Source organism: Diabrotica undecimpunctata, chromosome 1 (genome assembly GCF_040954645.1).
Source record: "Diabrotica undecimpunctata isolate CICGRU chromosome 1, icDiaUnde3, whole genome shotgun sequence".
Lineage (NCBI taxonomy): Eukaryota > Metazoa > Arthropoda > Insecta > Coleoptera > Chrysomelidae > Diabrotica > Diabrotica undecimpunctata.
This window is the reverse complement of record NC_092803.1, coordinates 113,869,783-113,892,043: the sequence shown is the minus strand read 5'-3', so window position 1 is coordinate 113,892,043 and position 22,261 is coordinate 113,869,783. Positions and strand designations below refer to the sequence as shown.

At 35.6% G+C, this 22,261-nt stretch overlaps 1 protein-coding gene across 2 annotated transcripts in view; it reads left to right on the top strand.

The window, feature by feature from the left end:
- The window catches only part of LOC140452768 (protein VAC14 homolog), a 77,380-nt gene that overhangs the window by 23,887 nt on the left and 31,232 nt on the right, over window positions 1–22,261 (top strand). For both annotated transcript variants that reach the window (XM_072547105.1, XM_072547098.1), the window contains exons 4-5: window positions 3,925–4,266; window positions 7,396–7,519. In XM_072547105.1, coding sequence (XP_072403206.1) covers window positions 3,925–4,266; window positions 7,396–7,519 — 466 coding nt within the window. The remainder of the gene's footprint in view (window positions 1–3,924; window positions 4,267–7,395; window positions 7,520–22,261) is intronic.

Below are 22,261 nucleotides of genomic sequence, written 5' to 3'. Positions count from 1 at the left end.
ATTTATTTGGACACTAACAGGATGGTTCTCAGAACAGGAATCGTGTCCATAAAGAATCGGTTCATACCGATATTAATCCTACTCATAGACACATGTCTTGTCTAACTATCTTCCACCATGTCATGATCTTCATCTCTTCTTATTACTTAGGTTATGTGACACTTACAATTTGTTTGATTTTTGATCCAATACCAATGATGATAAATAAGGACTTAGCAGTCAATGATGAAATTCTATTTTAATATTCAATTTATTGGTCTCTCCTACACCTGTCCTAATGCTGGTTATTACTCCATCATACATATATCTCACAATATTCACAAACTCACCGGGTACTCACTCTTTCGTATTCACTGCACACCAAAAAACTCTCCGGATACTCCTTAATATGTTTTTTCAATATAAATGAATACCATATAAACGTTTGCTTATTCCTGTTTTTACCCAAAGACATAAGGACTTTAAGATATAAAACATATATAAGAAAAGCTTGTCCAAAATGTGGAGATAAGTTCCACAACTAGACCAAGTAAACGCAACGAATCATGTTTTATTATTACATGTTTTGTTCATGAAACATATTCGCTAAACAAATATAAATGTTAATTAAGTAATAATGCATGTGTAACAGTTGCATCTGTGCTAGAAAAGGGAGGAAGTGTGCTTTAATGAGGTAATATGAGATTTAGGGAAACTTTTTTTGTTGAGCTGGAAAGTTTCTAAACCTATTGGGTAGTTGTCCCTAGTACTATTGGATTCGCTCCGAAATTGAACACACGCTAGAGCATAGCATCCAGAGTATGGATTATATGCGCCGTCTGGCTCCCTAACCAGCTCTTTTTCGGATAAGGTACCCCACGACGAGTTCAGTCGGTGAATGAAACATTGTGATGCCTTGCGCAGTCTGGAAATTGGGGAGAAAAGCTAAAAAGTGATTCTTAAGTCTTGATATTAGGTTGTCTCGTTCTCTTTGAGACTTGGTGCAAGCAAAAATGCAGTGTTCTGCATCGTCTATGAAGAGGCAATCTATACACAAATCATTTATGGTCTTCTTTATTCTATACGGTGATAAATTGTGCAAAATAATAATTTAATTCGGAAAGGGCTTGCTACATTCGGTATGGTATTTCTTTGTGCTTTTGTAAGCAGTTCTTTATATATAGCTATTCTCAAGCCTCGTTACCATATGGTGCGCCGTATAAGAGGGTAGAATGTACAACCTGAAGGTACATTCTTCTTTTGCGAGTACTTAGCCGATGTTTGGCATAATTTTTGTTAATGTGTCTAGTTGGATGTTCATATATTTAACACAGTAAATAGGCTCTATCCTTGTACTACCTACTACAAAAGTCAGATTGGATGGGCGCTAGGTCCTTTCAAGATTTTGTTTTTTTTTGTGGCCAATTCTAGATCTTACGTTTTTGCAGCTTCTGTTGACTAGTATCTCTAACTATAAGTTGTTGTAACAGTTAATGAGTAGAGCTAGATCGTCTGCGTATTCAATAGCTTTGGTCTCTACGCTATAGTTGATTTCTACTATTTCATTATATAAAACGTTTCAAAGCGTTGGTTCTAGTTCGGATCTTTGCATATGGATAGGGACCTACCTCTCATTGAGGTAGTCCTTAACTATTATCATCATCATTATTCAGCCAATCGCTCGTAGCGGCCCAGTATAGAGTCAATTTTCCGCTACTTTTTTCACGTCGTCTGTCCATCTCCTCGGCTTCTTTTATATTTTCTGTGCCTACATTCCATGATTCGTCTTGTCCTCCGTCCATCTTGCGTTTTCAGCATTGCACGTTTCATGGCTCGTTATGTAACTCTGAGTTTATTTGCGGATCTTTGCGTCAGTGTTAAAGTGTCTGCTCCATAAGTTTGTTTTTTAATTATGCTTCTGGCTGGTTTATGCGTTTGCAACTGTTTATCATCATTCCTCTTTCTTTTTAGGTTTATTGTTACTCAGACTCTTACTGGTTTGTGATCGCTTCCTACTCAGGAACTCAGTTTAGACAATTGATGTCTGAATTTAGCTAATTTAATATGAATACCGTCGGTCAGATAGCGAAACGGGTCAAGCGGCCGACTCTCATTGACCGACTCACTGTCGAATGCTTAAGTGGATGTGCGTTCAAGCCCTGGCTCGGTGTACAGAAAAATAAAAAAGGCTAACACAGCAGTTTAAAATTCTAAAACGAATCTGCGGCTTAGACTAGAATATGCTGGTGTCTGATCGGCCTACGGCAAGAGATAAGGGCTTGCGACTCGGTGATTCTCCTCCATAGATCCCTACCGGAAGGACGAGGCGCCTAATGTACCGGCGTATATATATATATATATATATATATATATATATATATATATATATAGAATACTATTATTAAAAAATACCATATTAAAGTGTTTAAATTATTCATTTAAAAATTGTATGTAGTTAATGTAATGTTAAGGAGCTTTTAAAAACATACAAATACACAGTGCGCTTCATTAAAAATAAAGATGATGGACTATGCTAGACTTGCATCAATTACCCTGTACATTTAGATTTATGTTTAGAAAGCCCACATTTATATTTAAAAGTCGAGGGTACAGTTGTTTTTATAATTTTTAAGATAAGGACACAAAAAATTTTATTCCATAACTGGTTTCCACACTTCAAATTCAAGTATGTACACTACAAACATAAAAAAGTTCGTTACTAACTCCAAATCCTCGTGTAAATAAACATACAAAAAAAATTAATGTTTAGTTAATTAATTTAAGATTTAAACATGTTTAAAATAGAGACTTCACAAAAAACATCACTTAAATAATATATGTCAAAAAAATAATGTGATATTAATCTCATAGTAAAATGTGATATTAGGGTATTAAATATAGATACTAAAATTGATATAAATCAATTGAATAAATTCAGTTTCTTAAAATGAAATAAATACACCACTTGACCTGGCTTGCTTAGAATATATGAATGAACAGTACTCACAACAGATTGGGCAATTGGTTAATCGGATTACAATTTCGTAAGTACTACGACACTTCAGAATTCTCTGTAAAGATTGTCGGTAGAGCTGAAAAATACTGTCTTAATTAAGAATATTTGGTTGCTAAGTTGGAAACCTTAATCTAAATTTTAATAGAGAGCCTCGGTCCAAATTGGATGAGAAACTCTGGCGGTCCACATTGAGATTGGGTTAACAACCTCCACATTGGGACCCTACTTTAACGAGAAAATGCAAAAAAAGAAAGGAATAATATGCGAAGAAAGGAAAAGTACAATGAAGGGAATTATAATATAACTTTAACAAAGGAGGAGTCTCTCAACGAATGGAATTGATCGTTACATCTTGCTTTCAAAACGGGAAACGATTTGAGACTTTGAGCGAATTTATATTTGATTCTTGGTAACGGAACTTTTTGCGGCTAAGGCGGTACCTTAAAGGCATTATTTAGTATATTCAAAATATATATATTAAAGGTCCCTAGGTGGTAAGTAGCGGTACTCTTTTTGCTGCGTATTTAAAAGAGATTATCAAGGGTGATCGGAAATAAGTACTAACGGGATTTTATATTAATACGGCAGAAACTTTGTAAAGCGATCATAAAATAATATCTTAAGAAATATTAAAAAAAAAATTAACGACTGTACTGGATATTTTACAAAATTTGTGGCATGTTTTTGACACCTTACACAGTATCTATGACATTTAGTATACCACCATTTTATAATAATTATAAGTTTATTTCTTTCAAAGATAATACCTTGTCAGAGTTTTTCACTAACCTGTTTGTTAATAGTATACATTAAAGATAAGCTGAACTTATTAAGACTAGCTGTACTTAAATTTTCAATTTAAAAAGAAGTGGTTTAAAAAATATTTTCTGTAAACACAGTTTCAAGCGATAACAACTTTATTTTTTTAGGAAATCGTCCTGGAAAATACTATGTTTGATTTGCAAGGATTCATTCCATTACTAAGGGAAAGAATCTACACGAAAAACCCATTCTCCAGACAGTTCATCATTTCATGGATATCAGTATTGAATTCTGAACCAGGTCTTGACTTAATAAATTATTTACCAGAATTACTTGATGGTTTATTTAGAATTTTGGACGATTCCAATCTCGAAGTGAAAAAAATGTGCGAAACAATCTTGGGAGAATTTTTAAGGAAAATTAAAGCAGAGCCAACTAATGTTAATTTTGGTGGCATGATCAATATACTTATTAATCATGCCCAAGAAAAAGGGGACGATCTTGTGCAGGTTAGTCGCATAATTTATGTCAATGAAGTATAAGAGATAATTTCAAATTTTTCAAAAACGAAGTTTATATACCCTTTATTTTTCAGTTTACTTCCACTCAATTCGGGTGACGCATTATTATTTCTCCTTCAATATATTTTTTCCCGTTAATATTTGTTAGATACTATTTTCCGATTTCTTCACATTTAATATCTATATTTATTTTTGGCATCTGCTTCATATCTTGTAACAATTTATGTATTTGCTTATTGGAGGTTGAAAGGGGTGACTGAACAAATACTGGGCTTAGAGGTAGGGAAAGCAAATAAATTGAAGCGTTTGCGAACGGCTACTTGTGTTTTGGTTGGAGAGATGAGTCGTGGATAAGGATTCCTTTATTTGGGGAGGACTGGAAGACTAACTACAAAAAAGAAATCAAAAAAATACTTACAGAGATGTCCTGGGAAACACTACACAAGAAGATTCCTAAACTATTTAAAATAGGACTCTCAAAATTTGAAACCTATATTGATAGGGATAATTTAAATTAAAATTTATAAGACTAACGAAAAAACTTAAGGGGTGTCTAAGTAAGGGTCATTTTTATATAGGCTTACTTTCAAGGTCGTTGCAAAAGTCACCCTGTTAATATTTAAATTCGAAAATTATTAGTACTATTAATAAGTATCCGGAAAGACTATTAAAATCGTATTAAAAATTTTTAAGCGTTTGGAGCAAAATAAATGACATTGTCATAATATTATGGATGTTCATCCATATTGGATAAAAAATTCATAATGGATGTGCCCCCATGGTTATTTACTACAGCTTGCAGTCTTCGACGCCACTGTCCAATTGATCGGTTAATAATTTCTTGGTCGAATTGGTTCCAACAAACAACTATCCGATGTTTTAATTCATCGATACTGTTGAAAATGGAGTTTTCGTGAACAATGGCTTTTAATGTACTCCAAATATTGTAATCAACCGGGTTAAGATCAGGGCTATTTGGAGGCCATATGTTGGGTTCGATGAATCGAATCTGCAACTTATTCTTTGCAAATATGTTATCGTGCTTCTGAAAATAAGGTATGGCACACAATCTTGTTGAAAGGTGAAGTCCTGACTAATAATTTCAATATCAGCAAGCATATTGTTAAAAATATCTGTCTGATAAATTCCAGAATTTATTTTAACACCAGCGTCTACAAAATAAATTTCTGTTTCTTCCATCATTGATACTGCTAGTGAAACCATCACTGAGGCGGAAAAATGACTCCTTTGAACTAAAAGTAAATCTAGCGGTATGTCAGATTTGTTTCGAGCGTCAGAGTAAACCCTATTGATTTGGGGGTATTTTGGCTTTAGGCAATGAACAAACTTTTTCTTCTGAAAATCAGATTTTGCATTTGTTGTCTGCTTCTGAACCTCCTTAATAACTGTCTGCATATTTCAAATTTTTTATTCCCTGTATTGCATATATTTTATGACAATAATTTTTTTTGAATGGTCACTTATTCAAGTCCTGCCGTATTATTCTACGCATAGTTGTTCGTTTAATGTTTGTTATTTTTGATATTTTTCTTGAACTAATAACATCATTTTGTCTGACATTGTCAAGAATTTCCCTTACCACGGCAATATTTTCATGACTTCTGCCAGTTTTTATTATTTCCCGCTCTGTTTTCATTTTAATGGAACCTTCATTTTCTCTCAAATGTTTTAAGAAATAACTGACCACGCTCAATTTCCAGTTAAACTCCGGGAACGTTTTTACCAATTCTTTTGGCGCCATAATTTTTTTGACTTTAGACTTTTTTATCTTCTACTAAACTAGACTAAACATTTTATCTTCAATTGATAGGTAAACCATTTTTAATAATGACAACACAAAACCAAACACATTAATGTCTGCTGACAGTTGTTGTGATCAACGTAAAACATCGGATAGTTTTTTGTTGGAACCAATTCGGCCAAGAAATTATTAACCGACCAATTGGACAGTGGCGTCGAAGACTGCAAGCTGTAGTAAATGACCATTGGGAACACATCCATAATGAATTTAGTTAATTAATTTTAAGTTGTTTTATTTAGTTAAAAAATTTGTATTACCTTTTGAATAAAAAAATAAATTTAATAAAAATACTATGTACGCCCTTTAAAAATGTCATTTATTTTGCTACAAACGCTTAAAATTTTTAATACGATTTTAAGGGTAGTCTTTTCGGATACTTATTAATAGTAATACTAATTTTTTAATTTAAATATTAACAGAGTGACTTTTGCAACTACCTTGAAAGTGAGCCTTTATAAAAATGACCCATTCTTAGACCCCCCTTAAGTTTTCCGTTAGTCTTGTAAATTTTAATTTAAATATGCGCTATCAATATAGGTTTCAAATATCATCAAAATCGGAACAAAACTAAAAAGTTATTTAGGGTCACAATGGGTTCCAAACAAATCTGGCCCACCGTGTAGAGTCAAGAAAAGCCAACTATCACTTTTCAATAATGTATGTTGCCACCACGGTTCTGGATGACACCCCTCATTCTATTTGGCATAAAACTGATCACCTTTTGGAGGTTCCTCTGGGGAAAAGTGGTCGATTCCTCAATGAGAGTCATTCAAAGGTTTTTACATGCTGGAGCAGGTATGCGATGTCTTACATGCCCCTTGAGCAGGCTTCATATATGCTCAACATGATTAAAGTCAGGGCATTGAGCAGTTTAGGAGTATTGTCAGTAATTATTACTTTATCACATTCATGATTTATTACTGTATCATCTACGTATCGAATATTGTTGACCAAAACTCCGTCAGATGTTATGCCAGCTGTTTAATTTAGTGTATGCCAGCTGTTTCATAATTCCTCCCAAATATACATTAACAAGTAGGAGCAATAATAGGAGAAGGAGCAATAATATATCGTTGTTCCCCTTTATTTTAACTTTGCTAAATGATTCATTACTTATTAGTTAAAGTTTAAAGTTGGTATTAATCTTATATCTCGCTAGTTAAGATTTTTATTTATAAAATTTTCATATTTTTATATAGTGCTTAATCGACTGAATATACTCGCAAGTGTTGTATCATATATCTTGTTGGCCACCAGTTTCAGAACAATGCTTCTTAAAATTGTTTTTTTTTTAGTTTACAGCCATCACTTGGATCAAGGAATTTGTTCAACTCTCTGGACCCGCTATGCTGCCGTACATGTCGGGAATATTTACAGCAGTACTGCCGTGTCTCTCTTACGACACAGAAGCTCGGAGAAGTATCCTTCTTTTTTATATTTAATTTTTCTCAGCCTGTTTTAATATATATGTTGCGCTTGTTACTAATTTATGCTTTGCACTCTAAATATCATTAACATATTGACAAAGCAAACGTTTCACCTTGATATTAATATGGGTTTTGTTTCATTACATATTATAATATAAATACAAACTCGTAGATACAGTTTTCAAATATATGACTTACTCAGCAAATTGTATGAAAATATTGATGTCAGAGTTTCATAAACTTAAGATGCGCGAGTAGTCAATACTGGGAACCGAAATTTAAGCTAAGAATTAGATTCATGTATAGACTCATAAAATACTCCCATTTTCGGAAGTATTTTTTATGGAGCCTTGGAGGGCACTAAAAAATCTAAAAAAATCAGAAAGGAAGTTCTATTGACCACCAATACAACTCACAACCCAGAACCAAAGATAATTTTACTCCAATTTTTTGAACTAGTAGATTCTTCTGTAGAAGCAGTTGAAAAATTACTCATACTTTTTAAAAATCTGTCTGAAGTATCCAGAGAGTACAAAAGACTTTAACAGAATATAAGAGAAGGTGAGAAACTCCTCTACTTGGATGATATTGTAGCGTTTTTAAATAAAACGAGCTGTTCGAATTTATATAAATATATTTATTTATAAGTTTACAGTTGGATAATATCTTAACAACTAACTTAACTCCTAGAAGGTAGGCTTATATATTATAAAAGTCACTGTGTACTCGAACATTCTGGAGTAGCCCACCTCTAATTCGTCTCATCGCTTGTCGGGTCGAACTTTCTAGCGGTCGACAGTTCCCGTCGCATCTAGAAGGACAGATCATTCTCGTCTTGGCCTGCAACCGTTATATGGGCTATATAGAATGCATGTTCGTAACACTGACCCCCTCTTAGATCTGAGCGTCCCGATCAGCAACTCTATATGTAGTCCCAGGATGGCGAAATATACAAGACTCTCCAGCTCTGCATGAACCCCTCAGAAAGAAATAACAGTCTACTGACTTTGAAGGACACGATCTCATCGGGTTAATGCGACACACAGTAATTCTTATGCCGGTTTCTTGGAAGATCACTTCAAGCATGCTTCTGACAATCTTCCAATCCAGATTATCTAGTGCGTATTATCTTGGGCAAGGCCAAATTCTTGAGGTCATAATTGCAGACGATTTTCTTCAAATTAGTTAGAGCACGCCATACATCCTCGTAGCCTGCCCTGTCTGTATACGACTTCCTGGTCACCATATACAACAAAGATCGAGAACCATCTTCTAATCTCAATACTCTTTCAACTTTAGGCTGCTGGTTTTTTAACTCGTCCAAACGACCGAATTTATTATAAAATACGGATGAGATTCCTTTAGTCATCTCAAGATCTTGGGCAACACAGTGGGATAGAGAGACGTTATGCGGAACACTACAAAGATCCTGCTGTACTTCTTGTGGTCACGCCGAATCTAGCACTCTTTCTCTCTGCGTAATTTGACATAAATTCATTAAAGCTTGGTCGCCGGTCATCTTTGATCTCATATTGAAGGGTGCGGGCTTCTTCTGTTTCATTTGAGCCAGCATAAGGTGCAAGACGATTTATTTGAACTACTTTTGGTTTACCTTTCGGCAACTTCTTAATTTAGTATATTACGTCATTTAATCTCTTTTTAATTTCATACGGACCCTCCCATTGTCTTTGCAGTTTAGGAGACAAGCCACGACGACGTTGTGGATTATAAAGTCAAGCTACTTCATAGCTTTCATTCTTGCATCGAGAATCATATTGATCTTTCATTCTGTCACTGGCTAACTGGATGTGTTGTCGGGCAAGTTCATGAATGTTGTTCATTCTTAACTTCAGGCGGTCGACATAATCTTCGCTTGCAACATGTTCTTCGGAAGGTTTGCAGCCAAGCTCTAGGACGCAGTGTAAACGAACTTCACGACCTAACATCAGGCAGGTTGGAGTCTGGCCTGTAGTTAATTCACGGCCGAGCGGTATGCCTTTAAGAATAAATGAATCTGCTGGTCCCAATCTCTTTGATGTTCTGATACAACTTTGGACAGGTGTTTACCCATCGTTCGGTTCATCCTCTCGACCATTCCATCTGATTGAGGATGCAGGGGTATCGCTCTGGTCTTATTGACACCAATCAATTTACAAACGTTTTGGAAAAGGGTTGACTCGAAGTTTCGCCCTTGGTCGGAGTGGATCTCCAAAAGAACACCAAATCGGCTAAAGAATTCTTTAAAAAGTACCTCTGCAACGGTAGCAGCTTCTTGATTTGGTATCGCATAGGACTCAGTCCATTTCGTAAAATAATCCATGGCTACCAGGATATATTTATTTCCATCATTCGTCTCTGGAAGTGGGCCTGCAATGTCGATTGCTACTCTTTCCATAGGACTACCAACATTGTACTGTTTCATGGGTGCCCTCTTACCTCTACCAACTGGAAAATTACTGGTTGCACACAGTTCACATTTCCGGCACCATCTTCTTACATCATCTTTACAGTTCACCCAATAGAACCGTTCTCGAACCTTTTGCAGAGTCTTCGTAATACCAAAGTGTCCACCTGATGCACCATCATGCAACTGACGCAATACTTCTGACACTTTACTTTTAGGTACAATCAACTGAAGCTTACTTTCTGTACCATCATCGTTCTCAAAGGTTCTATACAGAAGATCATTTTTCAGCACTAGGCAATTCCATTGGCTCCAATAACACTTGACTTCTGGAATACATGCACTAATGTCTTACCAAGAAGGTCTTTCACTTCGACGTATCCAATTCAATACTCTTTTTATACATGGATCATCTGCTTGAGCGTCTTGTAGCTGTTGAGACTGCCATTGATCATTAATGGCGGTCGTTCGTCTCACGGGGCAAAGTCGTTCTTCTAATTCAAGAAAATGATTACGATTTGCACTGTATGGCCGTCTTGACTGAGAATCAGCATTTGAATGACTTTTTCCAGCCCAGTATTCGATCTGTTCTAGTTTTCTGACTGTTGTATTATTTTCTTGCAATTTACGACGAATGTGACCTACCTCGTTACCATTCCACCATCTGGGTTCACGTCTATTTGGCATCATGTTGCGAACTACTTTCTGTACGATTTCCTTCAGACGTTTATCGTTTTGTACGTCGCTCTCAGAGGTTCGTACTCGATAGCTCCGTGAAGCTCGACTAGCTGTCTCGTGTTCCAAGGCAATGGCGAGCGCTTCATCTAAAACTTTCGGTCTTGCTAGTCGTAAAGCTTTCTGTAGTTCACTGTCTCTCAACCCATTGATAAAGGTATCTACAGCAATTTCTTCCAATATGTTGTCTGGTGCCTCTGGATAGGCCAACAGCTCTATACGAGCAACATCTGCTTCAAATTCTTGCAAACTCTCAGTTGCTCGTTGGATTCTACTTCTTATTTGTACTTTGTAGACTTGTTGTAGATGGGCATCTCCGTAACGTTTATCTAGTCGAGTGAACAAGGTCTGGTAACATTTTTCTTGACCCTTAGGAACGATCTTAGGATATCCGCAGCATCACCTCGTAAAGCAGCAGTCAAGGAAACAGCTTTTTCTTGTTCTGTCCAATGATTGGCTGTCGCAATAGCTTCAAATTGTCTAAAGTATATGGACCAAGAAGACTTTCCATCAAATGGTGGCAATTTGAATCGCATATGATGTGTCGTTTCGCCTCTAGGTGATTCTTCTTTCACTACCGGATCTAAGGCTACTGTACTAACTGGTGGTAGCACTTTTGTATTGGTTATCATGCTCTTTAACTGTTTGATTTTCTCTTCTACTTTATCGAATGTTTTAGAGACTTCTTCAAACTTCTCACTGTTCTGAATACATACTTTGTCGAATCTTCGAGACATATTTTCGAATTTCTCGTCGTTTTGTCTAGCTGTTTCTTTAATAATTTGAGAAGTTTCATCGAATCTTTCATCATTTTTTTTTAGAAGTTTCTTCGATCATTTGCGAGACATTTTCCAATTTCTCATTCATCTTTGTTAAAACTGTTTCTTCTGCTGATTGAAACTGGAATGTCTCTGGGTCATCTCCATTCTTGTTAAGAACATTCTTCAGTCGTTCTTGGAGGATCTTTTTGGACCCGCTGCAGTCTTAATCGCGTTCTTCTAGTTGCTCACGCAACTGTTTTACTGAAAGTTATACTAGCAGCATCTTTGGTCAGGGGTCAGGCACACACGTACTTTTAAAATGTTCTTTTTTTTTACAAAGATTACTACCGAGTTACACGGCTGTTCCCGACGAACAATACTTTTCAAAAGTTCAAAAGTCTTTTTTTTTATTAAGCAATCACTGCTGAATTTATTTCTAAATCTCACACCGAACACAAACTGTAGCTTTTTTAAATAAAACGAGCGGTACGAATTTATATAAATATATTTATTTTATAAGTTTACAGTTCGATAGTATCTTAACAACTAACTTAACTCCTAGAAGGTAGGCTTACATATAAAAGTCATATGTACTCGAACATTCTGGAGTAGCCCACCTCTTCTCTCATCGCTTGTCGGGTCGAACTTTCTAGCGGTCGACAGTTCCCGTCGCATCTAGAAGGACAAATCATTCTCGTCCCGGCCTGCAACCGTTATAAGGGGCTACGTAGAATGCATGTTCGTAACAATATTAAAGTTTATGGATTTAAATTAAAATTAAACTTAAAAAAATTCACAAATAATATTGATTTAGTTTACATGCATTAGGATTTCAAAAAGTTTGATTAAAAAAGCTTAGGAGACGGATTCTGTCGCCTTTTTTGAGCCCATTCGATCTAGAGCTGTATTTGTTCTATTAAATACTGTATCTTTTGTCTGGGTAGCTGCCCAGTATATTCGGAGCATTATTTTACGAAACCACATCTCGAAGACTTCTTGGCGATTGATCACATCTGTCTTTAGAATCAAGGTCTTAGCTCATATAACACCACCGATTAAATATAAAATTTTGATCATCCTTTGGCGCAATCGTAGATCTATTTTTTACAGAAGAATCACTTAATTTTCAGAAACGTTGTGCGTGTAGATATATGTTGATATCATATGCGTTTATATGCTGACTCGAATATAGATCTTTTAAGTTGTTTTATGGAAATCGACACTGCGGCAATATCTTTTTTTTTTCTATAAGTGAAATATCATGCTTATCAGGAAATAGAGAACTGTTATTTGCTTTTTTTCGTAAGAATTTAATGCACAATCGGCATCTTGTAGGGAAATGATTTTTCCTATGCAATAAATTTCTAGTTTCTTAAAAACCTCAAAACTTACAAGTATAAACACATCTATAGAAAGAGTATCCTTCTCAGAAATAAACTTCATATCGGGCAAAAATTACTGTTTCTTACCAAATCTCTTTTAACTGATTAGACGTGTTAGTATAAATATTGTTGTCTTAGATTTTCGGGAATTACTTTTTTTCTTAACTTAGATATTTGCTTTTGGGAAGGGTCTGATTTTATCCAAACACAAATGATTTGAAGTAGATTGTCCTTGAGCTGTCATTTCCCCGATAGTAGGGTCTAACCTTTCTGCCGGAGCTGTTGGGGTTGATTCTCTGTGAATGAGAGTATTTGGTTCCACAGAGAATCCAACGGAAGAATCACTGTTTAAGTTTTCTACAAGAGGTGGAGGAGTTACTTCTCTGAGAATCAACACATTACCATTTTCAGTGGATGCATTAGTTTCTAACTGATTCTCAGCTAGTAGATTGTCGCTCACTGCGCTTGCTATAAAGTCTTTCTTTTTAAATATGTGGGGGTTTAAAGGCCAATGTCCAATATTTTTGAACGAGCTTTTAATGTTTTTTATAGAAAAAATACTTTCATATGCACGTATTGAAAGAGCACCTAAATGTCTAATTATTGGTATGACCTTAGCTGGATTTGCTAGGAGTCAGAATGCACAGTCGCTAGATACGTTTTAAAAGGGCAATAGAGTCCAACGTCCAAAGACTGCAATCTGTGAGTAGTATGAGGGGGGAACGACAGCATTACGATTACATTTTCTCGACACAGTCTTATTACTTCCACAGAAATGTGAGATTCATGGTTATCTACAAGCATCAAAACCTTATTTTGTCGAATACATTTTACATGACTGACGAAGTGTTTTATTACCCCAGGAAAAACTGCAGATGTCATCCATTATCTTTTCTTTTCAAAAGCAATAGATGAGGCTGAATATTCATCCCCTAAGTATTCTTCTGGGTTTTTGATTCTGGGATATACAAAAACCGGTGGAGCTGCATTAACAATACCCACAAAAGTAATAAGTTCCCATTCTCTTGAAAAGATATGAGAAACTTGCTTTTTACCCTTAGGACGAAGAAATATTGGTCAGGTGACACCACGGTCGTTCCGTGTCAAGCCAGTTTCATCTAAGTTCCATATTTCTTTCGATCTACACTTGTACTTTTCAAGAAAGGATATGTATTTGGAGAAAAATTCAAACTGTCCAAATGTTTATTTATAGGTACTGGTATTATTTTTTATGTCGAAATAGGTTAAATGTAAAGTTTATCAATTAATTTCAATGTTGTGTTAACCCAGTGCACTGGGTTATGGTCAGTGTCTCTTTAAACTTGGTGGTGGATTTTACACAAAACTGGAGTGTTTCTCGCGTTGGTTTATACAAGACTAAACAATGTGTGTGCGCGCTGAATAAGCTTCGCCTCCCATAATAAGGGGATATGTTACTGGACCGTGTTAGTTTACGTACGTAAAACATACACACTTTAATAATTAAAGAATTACAATATAAAGGAAAGTAATAAAATAATACTTAATACAAAAATAAAAATATGTACGGAAGGACGAAACAACAGGTTTATTGAATGCCATTTCTCTGCTGATGGTTGTGTTCTCTAGATTGCTTAAAGATGTATCTTTTTCGTGCCTTTTTATAAAGACCTTTAGGCCAAGACCTAAAACAGGAACCTTTAATATAGAACCATTATTATAATAATCAAGATTTGGCACCGTACATCGCAGTATGGAATTGGCGTAATCGAAGGCAAGACTTCATATTTGCTTTTAGTTTAGCCCATAATTTAAGTTAGAGCATTTTTGTATGCAAGATACAAGTTGTTCTTCTTGAACTGTTGTAGATATTTATCTTGATGTATACTTTCTTGAAAACGACACATCCCCCTCACTTTCCTGACCAGAATCACTGAATCATCTCAGGCAGCCAGGATCCCTTCTTTTGATTTCTTCTTTAGAAGAACTTTTATGCGTGATTGGATTGGCATAATTTGTTAAATACTTTAATTGATGTTTTAAAGAAATATTTAAGTAAACAACATTATTATTTTTACATGGGGAACATTCGGCTAGTAGCCGAATGGCTATAAGCCGAATGGCTACACATACAATCTAGCTGAATGTTCACCACCTGCACTTTAGATTCAGTCTGAGCAAGAAAATTTACGAGAAAAAGTATTTGAGGTTATGTTTTGGCATAATAATACCATAGACATATAATACAAATAGACTGACTGCTGCAATACAGTCGCATTCTCTGAGTGCGACAGAGGAAACTGACGCAAAGCAGTCCCTGCATCTCTTTCTAATAGGCCGTGTTTATGGACCACGTGACCTTCTAATCGGTCCTTTAGGTCACGTCGTCGATAAACCTGGTAAATTAGAAAGAGATGCAGGGACTCCTTTGTGTCAGTGTTCTCTGTCGCAGTCTATTTGTATTATATGTCTATGAATAATATAGATAAAATCCTAGCCTAATAGTATTAGACGAATCAACTTACTTACTTCACTCGGAAAAACGCACTAAAAATCATGGGAAAGCCAAGAACAACTAGTTCGGTAAAATAACGATATAATTCCAACCATTTATACCAAAACTGGCGCAAAATTCGAATAGAATTCATAATTATTAAGGATAGCCGAATGTTCCCTATAGTCGAATGTATATCTCTTTCCCCTATGTGCATATATTGACACTTCTTCTTCTTCTCGTGCCACTCCTAGCGGAGATTGGAAATCATCATGGCCACTGCGACTTTGTTAGCAGCGCGCCTAAAAAGTTCAATCGAACTACACCCGAACCATTCACGTAGATTACGAAGCCACGATATTTTTCTTCTTCCCACACTTCTTTTGCCCTTAATTTTGCCCTGTATGATATTTCTTAAAAGTTCGTACTTTTCACCTCTGACAATTTGCCCCAAGTATTCCATCTTTCTAGTTTAGATATTGACACGCAAGTTCAAAAGTATTCCTGTTCACTCCTTTGACACGATGCAAGGTTGCATAAAATCCTGCCTAGAATACAGAGGAAAATTCTCCTAGTTGAACGTGGTTCTAGTGAGGATTAACTTTTTGTAATACCTGTTTTCATAAAAAGCTACTTTATTCGTGCCAACTTTTTTATTTTTTGTTAAAAAACGTTTTTCATGTGGTTACAACTAATAGGACAAACTTCTTTTTTTATTGTTACTGAGTGTCTTTAACTTTATGAAGCAGTGTATTCAGATACATTTAAAATACATAGATAATAAAGGTTTTGTAATTTACATGCAATGATACACTTCGCTGGTCGCTAAAAATAATATGCGATTTAGATAACGTTCACAATACAGAGTAATCAATTCAGAATATTATACTTATCAGTTGAATTTTTTAAATTTGGTAGTAAATTTCTAGTTTGTTTGTACATATTTGTTTATTAATTATTGAAAAATATTTTTTATCAATGTGTATGGATGTGTTTTATAGAAATCGTAAAATCGTAAAACCGAATATCTTAAATAGACATTGCGATGGAGTGAAATCTAGAAATGCAATTTACTGGCGCGCCGTGACGTTTTAGAAGTACAGTTTGATTCAAAATATGCACTAAACACATTTTTGATACGTTAAAAAATATAAATGAAAGTAAATTAGTGTTGGAAAATATATGAAGATGTGGCAGACCTAGTGAAAGATTCGGTTAATTGTGGATGATTAAGAAAGTTCATCTGAGGTATGACTCAAATAAATTAATGCAAAATATAGAATATATAGAATTGCTCGATTTGCAATAGATAGGAAATTGGAGTATTTAAGGAATTTATTCTTATATTTATTATTTTATTTAAGATCTGGATACTTTCCATTCTCCATTGTCTTCTTAATTGTATCCCAAGATCTCTGTATTTGACAATCGTCTCGTTGTATTTAACATGCAGATTATTGTTGTTAGATATCGCCATATCAATAGGTATAGCTTGTCTAGTTAGTTTATTAACTAGTATGATATCTGGTCTGTTGTCTGTAACTGGTTGTATCGGTACTGTGGCTGTCATTCTTAAGAATATTGTCAGCGACATACTAATAAGGGAGCTGGTTGACGAGGAGAAGTTCCAGCTTTTTTAGCTATATTTTGATATATTTCCTTCTGAGTCATGCCGTTCTTTATATTTAGTTCTAGCAAATGCATATCAGCCCCTGTAAGATATTGCATGGTTTCTTGAGCTTGCCATCTATACAGGCATTTGTCGTTTTGCATCTGATCATCTTTAAACGATATATTTCAGCTCTCCGCCATAACCGATGCACCTTTTTTTTGCCCTGGTATACTCAAGGTTCTTGTATCAAGGCGACATCGAACCTTTCCTTGGCAAAAATAAGTTCTGCAGAATCTGCTTTACTGTGCTAAAGGTTCACATATAGGACTCTGATTGGAATGATTGAGACCAATTTGGGACAGATACTGAGTCTGCGACTATGGTCGCCCCCTCTATTTGCTGTCTCTATATTTTTTTGCGTGACCAAAAGTCGCGAAGTTGGGACGAAATGCTGTCAGCCAAGACAGTGTACTCATACCGTGCCAATTCTGTAATCCCTCAGAGTTCGCTGTCTGTGGCATCGCTTAGAAATCAATTTTCCCCTTGTGCCATGCACGAGTGAGTTTTGGTACGGCTATCAGCCATTGGGATATGCCGTGTTGGAGATGAGAACTTCGCCAGAAGTAGAGTACTTAGACCAGCACGGTAATTTATGATTGGTAGAAGCCATCCTGCAAAGAAAAATATTTGGAAAACGAGGTCCAGGTAGAAGAAGAACATCTTGGTTAAAGAATCTCAGAATCTGGTTCAATACAACATCTGTGCAGCTTTTCCGCGCTGCTGCAGATAAGATAAAGATTGCCATGATGATCGCCAATATTCGTAACAGATAGGCACATCAAGAAGAAGAACCTAAACCTGAATATCGAGGAGGAAACCCTTTGTATTAGAGAACGTCTTTCCTGACGTTATCTAATATTTTGACGCTGTATTTTGGACATAGTCGAGGCTAATTTCAGTGTAATGTCCCCCATGCGAGGTTTACTTATCAATAGGTGCATTGTTTCCCCCAATTTAAGCGACATCTACTGCGCACAAAGAACACGTCACAAACAGAGAGGTTCTGGGAAGGATGAACAAAGAAATGGAAATTTTAAATACAATAAAAACAAGAAAATTAGAATATCTCGGACATATTACACGTGGAGAGAAATACATCTTGCTCCAACTGATTATGTAGGGTAAGATTCAAGGAAAGAGAAGCATAGGGAGGCGTAGAATGGCATGGCTGCGCAACCTGAGAGAGTGGTACGGATGTACATCAAATGAACTTTTCAGAGCAGCCGTCTCAAAAGTCCGAATAGCTATGATGATTGCCGACCTCCGCCGCGGAGATGGCACTTGAAGAAGACTGCGCACATTGCGCGACGTAAAGTAGATGTCTCTGCCTGCTACTGAAAACAAGTTACAGCACGCACAATTGCGTTTATCAGGCTATCGTGCAACTGGTTGTTATTCTGCTGCGTCTTATCAGGGTGAGTTTCTTGTATGTTTAGCTCAGGAATCTGCTTATGTTTTTCAATTGGGACTTGATTTACATACCCCTTAGTTATGAAACTCCTGTTCGACTTCGTTTCTGGTGGTATCACATCTAGTCTCTGAGATAAGATAAGATAATTCTTATAATTATCCGGTATTAATTGGCTACTTGCCGTTCAGATACTTAAACCTGTGGGTACTTTGTGCGTAATTCTGAATGCATGTTTTGTTGATATGCATTTTGCTTCTTGACAGAGGTTTTTCACTTTGTAGCACGATATTTTCATTCATGGAAACAGTCGTTTCCAAGGGTTCTCTGAGTCGTCCCGCTTGGGTGAGCACACGCTGGTATTCCACCACGGCACTTTCGGGGAGTGGAACTTTTTGCATTGTTTGGCTTGCTTGCTGTTGGGTTATATAAATATCCTCCCGCGAAGTCCCTTGCCACCTCTAGATGTGCTCTGGCAATCGCCAGGCTGCCACCCTAAACGTACATTATTTTTAACCATTTTCATGGGTGTCTTTATACCAATTGCCAGGTGCTAGTTTTTATCCCACGGCAAATCCTTACTCGATCATTACAAACACAATTACACATAAATCAATTATAAACACAATTTTTAAGTCAGCGTAGCTCTAATTTTAACCGTACGATAATATCCAACTCTATTCTAAAAAGCTATTTATGCTACTGCTCATTTGTTGTTTGACTGATTGTTATAGTATTATATTTAAGATTTTCCAGAGTATTTGGTTGTATTATATACAAAATATATTTGATGTAATGCCAGAAAAAGTCTAATGCTGACCAATAGGAAGATCTTGGCCTATAAATTGGATCGATTCTTCGTATTCACCTGTCTGAAAAACCTTAATCCAAATTATTTCCAATGACCAACTCTCCTGACAAACGAAGACCGGAGATTCCTCAGATAATTTTAAGACAATTTAACCCAATTCATCTAGTCCGAAAAGGGAGCTAGAGCTCTTTGAAGATGGCCCCCTTGTAATTAGTTTTTTTTTAAATACCACCAGAACGCTTCTATTTAGAAAAACAAAAACTGGTACGATTATTTAACCTCCAGAGTTGAATCGATTTCATAAATTCCTAATTTCTAGTACCGATCATAGGCGTCCGTTTTGGGTAGATCAACGGTTATTTTAATTCATAACTTTTTTGTCATTAGCTTTTAAGCATTCGTAATACCATATTATTAAATTTTTAGGTATTCTAGTCCTAAAAGGTACTCTTCCTCCGAGTCGATAGGATACACCGTTGTCCAGAAAAATCGATTTGAAAATTTTTCGTACTTTGACCTGTCAACAGAAGTATAACCTACGTTTATCATTGTCAAAGTTTATCTTTTAGTTTTTTACTTTGTGGCATTCAAATATAACAATTTTAATTCAACAAAAATGGTTTTTACTAATGAGGAATACGCTGATATGCTTTAGTTTATGGCGAAATGAGGTGTAACGCTCGAGTAGCACAACGTAGATACCCCGAAAAATTTCCCAATCGTGATCCCACTCACTTAATATTTACAGCTCTTCATCAACGATTAAGAGAAACAGGTTCAGTGGTCCCAAAAAATAATGAAATAGGACGACATGATTATGTAAAAGCAGCATATGAAGATGTTATTTTAATGGAAGTTGAGGAAAATCCAGAAATTAGCGTTCCAAGGCTATCTGCCTTGTATCCCACAATTTTAAAATTTTCCGTAGGAAATATCACACGAAAATTTTCGTTTACACAACGAAAATTTATATCCTTTTCATTTTACAAAGGTACAAGTACTGCTTCAAGGAGATTTTCCTGGTCGTGAAGAATTCGCTAGTTACAAAATCAGAAAAATGAAAATGATATTTTTTTAGGTTCATTTTATTTTCGACAAAGTTACATTCACAAAAAATGGAATTTTTCTTTTCTTTTTCTTTTTCTTTCTTATCAAGACTTTCTTGATAATAACTAGGAAGACCACTGGATTAGAAGAGGTGGTCCATTAATCTATAAAATTAATTAAGGTACATTATAATTCAACTTTTATGACGAAAAAACGAAAAATTTTCAAATCGATTTTGTAGCAAATGGTGTATCCTATCGACTTAAAGTACGAGTACCTTTTAGTACTACAATACCTGAAAATTTAATAATCTAGTATAATGAATTATTAAAAGTTATCCATTAAAATAACCGTTGACCTACCCAAAACGGACGCCTATGACCGGTATTAGAAATTCGCAATTAATCGAATCGATTCAACTCTGAATGATAAATAATCGTACCAGTTTTCATTTTTCTAACTAGAAGCGTTCTAGAGGTATTAGAAAAAAATTAATTACAAGCCATCTTCAAAGAGCACCTGCTTTCTTAGGAAGCATTTTCGGACTAGGTGCATTGGGTTAAATTGTTTTAAAATTATCTGAGGAATCTTCAGTCTTCGTTTGTCAGGAGAGTTTCTGGACACCCTGTATGTCTCCTGTATGTTTCCTCAAAGTCTCTTCAATGGTACCGCTTTAACACCTCCTCTTTGAACCAGCTTTGGTATATGATATTTCCATCTTACTACTGATTTTCCACTTTTTCCTTTCCTTCGACCTTGGCCTCCTTTTTGCTCAACCTTCTTTCTACTAACTGTGTATACTACCACCTCTATGTTAAGGTAGCTATACGATTTCCTATATCTTGAACTCCTGTATTATTATAAATCAACGTATTCGTTTTTCTAATTCTTACATTTATTCTGAAAATATATCTGCTCCTTTTTCTTTTGCTTGCTTTCAAGTTTTCTATGTTGCGTTTTTCTAAGAGACCTTCTTCTTCCTGTGCCCTGCTCGATTATCCTGTGTTGGCTATTACATTGGCTCTAGTAATTTTGTTGACGGCAGCTCGGAAAAGGGATGCAGAGAATATGTTAAACCATTCCCTAAGCTTTCTAAGCCGTGTGGTTCTTCTTCTACCTGGCCATCTTCTTTCGTCTATCTTTCCTTGTATTATTAAATGAAGTATATTATATCTCTCTAGTTGACACATAACAGCCATAATATTCCAGTTTGCGATTTTTAACTGTTCTTACCACTTCTGTAACTTTTCCCATCCCCTGCAAACCTCCTTACGAACTCTTATCTACCCATCTATTCGTAGAATTCTCCGATACACCCATATTTCAAAGGCTTTAAGTCTTGTTAGAAACGTATCCGTTAAAGTCCAACCTGCGACACCATATAAAAAAATATAGAAGACAGAACATCTACTAGCCTAAATAATATTTTTTCCACATAAGATTTTCTTCATCTTCTAAAATGCAGCTCTGGGCCCTGATTCTATTTCATTTCGATGTCGAAATTTAAAAGCGACTACGCCATAACAGTCGCAATCGCTAGCGATTCTCATTCATTTCGATTGTAGTTAAAACTGGGGATATTTACTTTATCATTTTGACACTGCTGAAAATTTGGGTTGGCCCTGTTGTTTATTGGCTGCACTACGCTTTTTGAATGTTTGTTTTGTTTACGTTACGTGAACGTCTTTTTTTTCTTGTTTGAGTTGTTAAATCATAAATATTGGCCATTCTCAATTATATTTTGAATTGAAAGAGAAGATGGCAAAAAAAAGGCGATGTGGGAGATCCTTAAGTTATAACCACTAAGATTTGACTTAGTGGTTATATTCTAATATATTTTTAAATTTACTGCAGCTTAGTAATACTAACCCTAAACATTTTGGGTATCCTAGAGGCATAAACACCTTCTTCCAAATATGGTTCTAATACCCTTATTAAATAATTTGCAGCTTGTTTATTAAGCCGGAATTGCTGCCTAAATTGAGCATCACTTAGTGAAAAAGAATTTTGAGTATCCCGTAACATTCTTCTTATCCTCCGT